Source organism: Apium graveolens, chromosome 3, assembly GCF_009905375.1.
Source record: "Apium graveolens cultivar Ventura chromosome 3, ASM990537v1, whole genome shotgun sequence".
NCBI lineage: Eukaryota > Viridiplantae > Streptophyta > Magnoliopsida > Apiales > Apiaceae > Apium > Apium graveolens.
This window is the reverse complement of record NC_133649.1, coordinates 259,508,639-259,518,363: the sequence shown is the minus strand read 5'-3', so window position 1 is coordinate 259,518,363 and position 9,725 is coordinate 259,508,639. Positions and strand designations below refer to the sequence as shown.

Sequence of the window (9,725 nt, the reverse complement as noted above, 5' to 3'; positions counted from 1 at the left end):
TAAATTTTGTACATATATTATCTTGGTATCACAAAAATTATGTATAGTATTATAAATATGTGCATTTAATTGATCATTGAAGAAATTCTCAAAGTAATAATATAACATGTCAAATATTATAAGGTTTAGAGGTTTGATTTACGGGTTAACACTTGTGAGTTACTAAAAATGAAATTTAGACCATCCTAACGTATGGATCTAGAATTTACAAAATCTAAGAAACACGTACAATAATTAGAAAGATATACTAACTCATGACATCTCTATTGCCAAACATATAAATTGAAATTTATATTAAAAGCGACTGCATCCGGTCAAATTGAACAACTTAATGACCAAATATCGTTTTCAGTCATTTTTACAAGACTAAACAACTGGACATGGTCGGTACTAGTTAGTAGAAGCAGCTGAATTTGGTCATATTTTCTGACCAAGCGACCAAATTTAGTCACATATTTCAGTCATTCTTGATGGTATGGTCTGAACTACTGAATGCAGTCACTAATAATTAGATATTATGTTAGTATCATAAAAATTATATATAGTATTATAAATATAATGTTAGATATATTTGTGATGTCATGTCTAATATGATTTGTGTTTAGTTTTCAGATCTTACTTAACATGACAAATCAGTACTTAACTGTAAATTAAGTACTTATACTGAAGTCGGGACTTAAGATATCAGAACTTAAGTTATTAGAACTTAAGTTATCATGAGATATTTATCAGGAGATAATATCAGGACTTAAGGAGGCTTTCAGATAAGGAAGGCGACTGATTGAAATGAAAGAAGATCAAGACAAACATAAGAACAGTTCTTTGTAACAGAGTTTAATGTGTTGAATAAAATCTGTGTTTTGTTACTTGAGTTCTTATATTCGATTTGATTGTAGTAAATACTGTATTCAACCCCCTTATACAGTGTGTGTGACCTAACATATAAACAAGTAATTGATTATTATAGAAATTATCAAAGTAATAATATAACATGTCAAATATTATACCATTCAGGGTTTGGAGTTGAGTAGTTCAATTTAAGGGTTAACACTTCTGAGTTACTAAATTGAAATTTAGACCATCCAAATGTACTGATCTAAAATTTACAAAACTAAGAAATATATACAATAATTAGAAAGATATACAAACTCATAACATCTATATGTCAAATAAATTAATTGAAATTTATATTTAAAGCGACTACATTTGGTCAATTTTAACGATATAAATGACCAAATATTGTGTTTAGTCATTTTTAAGGGAAAAAACAACCGGATATATCACAACAGATATTAGTAGAATCGACTGAATTTGGTCACACCTGTTACACAAGTGACCAAATATGGTCATATTTGTTGCACGTGGATATCTAAAGCGACGAAAGTCGGTAATTTTGTTGGCACGTATTTCATAAAAACGACCATATTTTGTCACATATACTTGCCACGTGGACAGTTATAAGCGACCATTTTCGGTCGCTGTGTACACCAGATTAAAACCTAAAAACCTACTGCTTCTTTTTTTCTATTGGCCTCCTTTTCTTTATTGCTCTCCTCCACCATTTTTCTTCCTCCAAGCAACTGATGTGCAACTTCTATCAAGGTAATAACTCTTTTTTATCATATATTTTTGTGTTAATTGTTTATTATTCCTTAATATGTCTTAATATCATTTGGGGTAGTGAAATTGCATTTACGAAATCAATGTGATTATTTGTTGTTGTTGTTGTAAGTATAATTACGAAATTGGTGTGCTTGGTGACATTTGGATCACTTTTGATATGCATATTAGTCAATTACTTAGCTCACTTTTCATGTTTATTCAACAAATATATGTCCATGAATGTGAAATTAGAATTGTTAATTTACGAAATGAGTATGATGATTCGTTATTGTAAATATCATTGTATTATTATTGTACTTGGTAGCGTTTAACTCGATCGTAATGTGTATTTGTTAATAGTTTGAAAATGAACTCAATTATTTTGAAATTTTAATATAGGATTATAATTGCATAATATGCATGTTTTTTAGATGGCACCTGATCGAAGTTGGATGCAACATTGGCTTGATGAAAGGAATAATGTATCGGATGAATACAAAGCCGGTGTAAAAGAATTCATTGATTTTGCTATCAAGAAAAAAGATTCAAAAGGTAACATAAGATGTCCATGTAATGAGTGTGGAAACCTATTCTTTTTTCAACCAAACACGGAGACCTATCATTTGTATCGATTCGGTATTATAGAATCGTATACAACATGGGATTTGCATGAGGAAAGAAATAGGCCGCGGGTCCAAGCTAGGCCGAGTTCTAGTCATACTGGTTATAGAGATGATGATATGTATGATGCCCACGAAATGCTTAGAGACTTTAGAGAGGCACATGCAGATTTTGAGAATATAGAGGAAGAACCGAATGCAACGGCACGCAAATTTTATGAGATGGTAGACAATGCTTCTGAACAACTTTATCTAAACAATGCCAATATTACAACATTATCATTTTTAAACAAGTTATTGCACTTCAAGAGCAGACATGGTTGTAGTAATAAGGGATTTGATGAGTTGCTTGGACTCATTGGGCCGGTATTGCCTAATGACCACAAACTACCTTCAACGTACTACGATGTCAAAAAGATGACAAGTGCATTGAATATGTGATATGAAAAGATTGATGCTTGTGAGAATGACTGCATGCTATTTTACAAGGAAAATAGCAAAAAGACACATTATGACATATGCAATACAAGCCGATACAAGGTACAGAAAGATCCAAAGAAAAAGAAGATCCCACGAAAGATCCTATAGTACTTTCCTCTTAAGGTTACAACATTTGTTTATGGCTAAGAAGACTGCAGAATATATAAGGTGGCACCACGACAGAGTTGTAGTTGAAGGGGAATTATCTCATCCAGCAGATAGAGATGAATGGAAGCAATTTGATCGTAGATTTCCTGATTTTGCAAGAGAGATGCGGAATGTTAGACTTGGCCTCTCTTCTGACGAATTTGATCCATTTCGTGATCCACACACGAGAGGTTATACGGTGTGGCCTGTGATAGTTGTTGTTTACAATCTTCCACCATCCATGTGCACAAAAGCTCCATTTATGTTTATGCCTCTTCTTATTCCTGGGCCTACTGACCCGACAAAAGATCTTCATGTCTATCTCCGACCATTGATTGATGAATTGAAAATTTTGTGGAGAACAGGGGTAGAAACATATGATAGGTTATCATGTACAAACTTTATGATGAAGGCAGCTTTGATGTGGACAATTAGTGATTTCCGCGCACTTGGCATGCTTAGTGGATGGTCAACTAAAGGTAAATTGGCATGTCATGTATGTGTTGGAGATGTGAAAGGAATACAACTTAAGCATGGTGGTAAACCTAGTTTCTATGGCACTGCTAGATATTTCTTGGAACCAAATGATCCGTTGAGAAGGAGTACTAAGTTTGGGAGTAGAGAGACACGTTCAGTCACAACTCGACATTCAGGATTAATGGCAAGGGCTGTTTGTGAGGATATACAGTTTCCTCCCCCTGGAAAAATGAGTTGGAGAAAGCCTAGAGACTATGGTGTGACACATAATTGGACTCATCGCTCTCCTTTTTTCGAGCTACCATATTGGCAGACACCCAATCTTTGCCACAACATTGATGTCATGCACACGAAGAAAAATATCTTTGATAACATTTTTTACATAATGTTAGGTGATAAAAATAAGACCAAAGATAAAGACAAAGCAAGAGAAGATTGTAAAGAATTAGGTCTACATCGTGATTTATGGATACAAGATGATGGCACAAAGCCAAATGCGTCATATGTGCTTACAATAGAACAAGTTCACAAGTTGTTCAAGTGGATTGAAGAATTGAAACTTCCAGATGGGTATGTTTCAAATATATCAAGGTGTGTAAATTTTGAAAAACACACTGTTCAAGGAATGAAATCATATGATTGTCATATCTTTATGCAAAAATTATTGCCTATTGTTTGTCGTGACTTTCTACCGAAGCATGTGTGTGATGTTCTTACTGAGTTGTCCAACTTCTTTCAAGATTTGTGTGCATCAAATTTGAAATACACTGATTTGGAGAAAATGGAGAAGAACATAGTAAAGATTTTGTCCAAAATTGAAACCATATACATTCCTGGTTTTTTTGATCCAATGGAACATTTGCCCGTGCATTTGGCTACTGAGTGTAAGTTAGATGGCCCGACAAATTTTAGATGGATGTATTTTGTTGAAAGATACTTGCATGGTCTAAACATGAAAGTTAAAAATAAAGCTCGGCCGGAGGGTTCAATGGCCAGACGCTATATTGAGGAGGAAAGTGTACACTTTTGCTCTTTGTATTTTGAAGAAAAGTTTGAAACAGTGCATAACAAGTTGTGCCGTAATAAGGCCCCAAAAAAATTTTGTGATCCCAATTTGTTAGAAGTTTATAGATATCCGACAAAACCTCAGCTGCATACGGGACATAGATTTTTGGGTGATGAAGAAAAAAGGCTTGCTAAGTATTACGTACTCATTAATTCACCAGAAGTTGCCATATATTTGAGGTATGGTTTTTGTAGTCATTATTAGTCATATTTATGGTTCCAAAATTGTTACTTGTATTTGATTACTTAAGACCACCTTTTTTATCTGTTTAATTATTTTTGTTGTAATTTTAGTGAATTTCACAAGCTAGTTTGCAAGCATCATCCGGAATTCAATGATGCTGAAAAAGAAATGTATCAAAAAGAAAGATTCACAAATTGGATGGAAAGAAGGGTACCTCTCAATATACATTTATATATATAAATTCAGATTATTAGTGCACATCAAATTAACATTCTTATTTTATTTTTTGGTACTCATATATTTATTTATATGTTTAAATTTATCTATCATTTGATCAGGTAACAAATAATAGATGGGTCATTAATCCTAAGTTCAAGGATTTAATTAGAGGTCCAATGGCGAATATGGAAACTTATAAAGGGTGTCTTTGTAATGGCTACAAGTTTGATTGTGGAAATATCAATGAACGCACTTCACAAAATTCGGGCGTGGTTGTGATAGGTAAATAATATAATGAATTCAAAAGTCTAAAGTTCATTAATTGCACCTTAAAAATTGTATCTAAGTTTTGCTTACATATAAACATTTTTAGGATCTTCTTACAAAGAGAGCTATGGAAATAGACGGAAGACTACTTGAAGTTCTCAAGTTACACTACCATAATGGCCATGATGTTATCTTATTTAAATGCCATTGGTTTGATCACACAATAGCACATCAAAATGGATGGAAATAGAATTACTACTGTGGATGTTAGATCAAGACTAAATGCCGAAGATTTTTTCATATTAGCTAGCCAAGCCCATCAAGTATGTTATATACCAAGTATTATAAATGCAAAATCACCATGGTACACTGTGCTTACAACAAAGAGTCGACAAATAGATGAAAATGTGGCAAAAAATGCTAATGATCCATCTAGTGACGCCGCTTTTCAAAATGATGTATCAAATGTTTCATCATCACATGTGGATACCGTAGTTATTAATGATCCTTCCAACTATTTCATTGATTTGAGAAATTATGAAAATGATTTCAGTATAGAGGATCATGATGAAGATCAAAATAACAATGAAGACATGACTGTTGATGAGCGAAGTGATAGTGACGATTAATTTCAATATGTAGTATTTTTTTATAAATTATTGTATCAAATTTGGAACTATTGTTTAATTATGAATTAAATTTCAATTTCTATGTGAATTGTGGTTGTTATGTCTTGTAAATAGATAATGAGTGGATGAATTGTGGATATATAAATGTTGTTTGAGTTTTGGAAAGAAAATTCAGTGCAGAGAGCAGTTCCAGTAGCTACTGGACTTATACCAGTGATTTGTTAAAAATGACCGGAGCTGGTCAGATATCGAAATGACCGGAGCTGGTCGAATTTTGACTTTTATAAATACTAAAAAATATTTTATTTTTATTTTCATTCTTATTATTCTACTTCAGTTATATCTTCCCTCTTATAAGCGAACAACGATACACATAGCGGCGACTAGAGTTTCAAGCGACAAACACTAATGTCTACGAACTCCAACCCGAGACCAGCTAAAAAGGTATCGATTGCAACTTACAGACTGATTATCAACTAAAACACTGATAATCGATTTTGTTTTTGATTTCGATTTTAGTTTTGGGTTTAATTGACTTTGATTGCAAACACTGATGTCTTCTATGTCACCAACGCACACATACAGAATTATATAATCGATTTTGTTGGTCTTCTTCTTCGTCTTCATTTGTTATAGATTTTATTCATTTTATTTTTGATATTTTGATAACTGCTCTCTCTCCCCCCTCTCTCTCTTTATATATATATACATAAAGATATTTTATACAGATGTTTTTATTTTTGATATTTTTGATTTGATTTCATTTTATTTTACATATAATTTTGATATTTTCTGTTAGTGGTCTTTATATGTTAAAATTTGCTAAAATTAATTTTTTCTAGATGAAATCTAACATGTTTTGTTTACTTTTCTTCCCAGATTTTGTTGCCAAGTCGATTGTATGGGGCTAGTTTTGACAGAGGAGGTGGGGGCATGGGTCAAACGAAAGCTAAGGGTCAGGTAATAGGAGATGGGAGAAGGGACATAGATATTGGTGGAAGAGGCAGAGAGGATGGTGGAAGGGACAGACAGTATGGTGGAAGGTCCAGCGATACAGTAATACGAGATGGTGGAAGGGGCAGAGGGGATGGTGGAAGGCCCAAGAATACAGTAATATGGGATTTTGGAAGGGGCAAGGGGGATGGTGAAAAGGGGAAGGTTAATGTCATAGGAAATAGAGTTAGGGATAGAGTAGATGATGGGAGGGGCAGATTTTATGTAGGCAGGGGTAGAGTAAATGTTGATGATAGCGATAGCGATAGCGATAGTGATAACGATAGCGATTATGAATGTGAGGGTGAGGGACTTGATGAGAGTGAGAAAGAAATTGAGGGTGAGGAAGAGATTGAAGGTGAGGACAATATGGAGGGTGAGGAAGATACTGAGGGTGGAGATGATATGGAATGTGATCAGGAGACTACTAATGGGAGAGCTACAAGAAGTGTGAGCTATGGTGATTACAAAAAACCACCAATGAAGGGAGAGCCTAAACTTGGAGTGGTGCAATTTGTCGATGACAAAACGTATAACCTATGTTCCTTTTTTTATAAATGTATTACCTATATCTTTACGATAACTTAACATTCATTTATTTATTTTTTGTAGGATCAAATAACCTAGGTACAAAAGGACCCTAAAAGGTATACTTAGAGCAGAATGGACATATGAGATAACCTTTGAAAAAGGACGAGCACGTGAGGCCTTTCTTAACAGATGTGTTAAAAAGTTCAAGGTATGAATACTGATAAGATCATTTTCTCTCCTTAATTTGGGGTTTTACTTTACAGTGTCAGTGAATCATATTATTTATTTTTGGGATATCCTGTTAATATTATTTTTCAAAGAAATTTGGGATGTTAGACGATGCTTAACAAGTTGAATGTTACAATATTGAATTTATTTCTGGAAATAATGTTAGTAAGGGAATGCGTCTAATAACCTTGATTTTCCAGTAACGGAATTCTTGGTCTTTTCTAGTTATGGTTATCTATTTATTATTGTTTCTCTTGTTCTTCAGACTTACTATTACTATCTAGAAGGCTACACAAAGCAAGAGGCAAATTATGTGGTTAGAGAACATTTGAGAACAAATATGAAGCTGAATATATTTACAATGAAGAAGAATTCTAATAAGGAGATGGGAAAAGATCGTAAGGAGGGGAGGCCAGCAGATCGAAAATTGTTCAAGCCCCATTTCCTAGAAGAGGATGCATGGTTTGGTTGCTGTGATTACTGGGAAACAGGAGTTCATAAGAACATGTCAAAGACCAACACAGAGAATTGCAAGCATTTAACATTGTCGCACGCCAGTGGTGCAAAACCATTTGAAGAACGACGTCTTGTAAGTTTCTTTATACTCATAGCATATTAATGTCTTGAAAACTAAATAAATATATTTATCATAAATGGTATATGATTTAACTTGTAAGATTTTTTCACTGCACTGTTTCACTTGTTTACAGGCCAAGGAGAAAGAAACAGGGGAGCTTATGTCTGAATTGGAACTGTTTAATATTGTTTACACAAAGAAGCATGCAGAACTTTTGGAACTTCAGGTTTGTGTAACATAAAATCAATAATGTTAAAATTTCTCTTCATATTCTAGCCACATACATGTTAATTTTTATGATTGTAAATTTTTTATGCGATTACTTAGTGTGTTAATCATTCATAGACATCTCAATCCTCAGTCGATCCTCTTTCTTTAGCTGACGTGATCTGATCACATAATATAGTACTCCAGTAAGACAATAGAAATGAACAAGGCACTAGGGACTATTCCTGTAAGTGAAAAACAATTAAACAAGTCAAAATTAGCTTTTAAACATGTCTTTCAGCAGCAGCCGATGTTCAAAAGTCCATAGAAGGGCAGACAATCTGTAAAAGGAGAAACATTAAAACCTTATAAGCTCCTTTCCAGGTCGAATTGTTACCTTTTGGCTTTGATAACACTGACTTGATTGATTCACGAAGACCTATAAAATTTTAACAGTATGTGTAATTAGTATGATCAAACACTCTTTCAGGACTAGAGGCCAAAGGTCTCTTCTATTTGTTCTACCGTAAATAGACTCATAGACATTATTAATCTTTGACTGTAATAATTTAAACTACCTACAGATGGAGGCGCTGGTATAGGGAAACATATAGTACTAATGTCATTTAGAGTTATTAATCTGACCTGTATCAACATAGCTGTGGTAAAGTCCCAACTATGGCATTTGCAGGCCTGTTGAGTCCAAACTATAACCTATGAATAGTCACCTACCTTTTACAAAATATTTTAACTTATCAACCACAATGAAAAAACTGATATAAAATAGAATATAAATCAATCAATTTCAAAGTATTAATACCAATTAAACCTGGGGGAATATGGATTTGGACCGGGTTTGGTTCATTAATATGGATTTGGACTGGTTTAGGAACCAAAACCATATCTTAACCATATTAAGTAAAATATAGTTTTAATTTGATTTTTTTATATGATTATGGATTTAAATGTAGATAACGAAATATATATCAAATTTTTACAAAAATAAAAGAATGTATTCTAAGTGAGATTTTTCCTAATTTTTTGACCTCAACTTCTGAAATATAAATTACACAATTACGCCATTCCTGGTAACTTTAGAAATATAGGATAGTAAAAAATGACAAACCAAATGAATTCAATTAAATTGCGTAATTTTAGTAAATTCTGAAGTGACAAAAGAAAAAAGAAGTGTCAAAATAAGTATACTGCTATCAAAATATAAGTGTACAATAATACTTAGGTATGCCAATTTTAGAAATGGTAAGTTAAAAACCTCTTCATCATACGTGTAAATCTACTTACATTCTACTTACATCTGCAACTGTAATACACACAGTTAGATAGCCACGAGTTGACTCGGGACATGCTGGATTTAAAACATAAGTAGATGTTTGCAACTTGTTTAAATGACATGCCCTTTCAACTTGTTTAAATTGGTGAATTACAAATTTAAACCGCTTTATTAATTTATTTACTTGTTCATTTATATGAATACAGTT

General features: G+C 33.1%; 2 protein-coding genes across 2 annotated transcripts; both read left to right on the top strand.

Moving 5' to 3' along the window:
- Positions 1–2,841: 2,841 nt before the first annotated feature.
- LOC141714974 (uncharacterized) lies at positions 2,842–5,214 on the top strand. The gene is made up of 4 exons (XM_074518465.1): positions 2,842–4,571; positions 4,686–4,785; positions 4,914–5,076; positions 5,168–5,214. The coding sequence occupies exons 1-4, from the start codon at positions 2,842–2,844 to the stop codon at positions 5,212–5,214; spliced, it is 2,040 nt and encodes a 679-aa protein (XP_074374566.1).
- Positions 5,215–6,587: 1,373 nt separating this feature from the next.
- On the top strand, positions 6,588–7,413 carry LOC141711042 (uncharacterized). The gene is made up of 2 exons (XM_074513495.1): positions 6,588–7,213; positions 7,296–7,413. Exons 1-2 carry the CDS (start codon positions 6,624–6,626, stop codon positions 7,303–7,305), a joined length of 600 nt encoding a protein of 199 aa, XP_074369596.1. The 5' UTR covers positions 6,588–6,623; the 3' UTR covers positions 7,306–7,413.
- Positions 7,414–9,725: the final 2,312 nt, after the last annotated feature.

Coding starts and splice junctions, on each gene's coding strand:
- LOC141714974 (XM_074518465.1), top strand. CDS start 2,842: ATGGCTAAGAAGACTGCAGAATATATAAGGTGGCACCACGACAGAGTT. Junction 4,786..4,913: donor CAAATTGGATGGAAAGAAGG/GTACCTCTCAAT, acceptor TCATTTGATCAG/GTAACAAATAATAGATGGGT. Junction 5,077..5,167: donor TTCGGGCGTGGTTGTGATAG/GTAAATAATATA, acceptor AAACATTTTTAG/GATCTTCTTACAAAGAGAGC.
- LOC141711042 (XM_074513495.1), top strand. CDS start 6,624: ATGGGTCAAACGAAAGCTAAGGGTCAGGTAATAGGAGATGGGAGAAGG.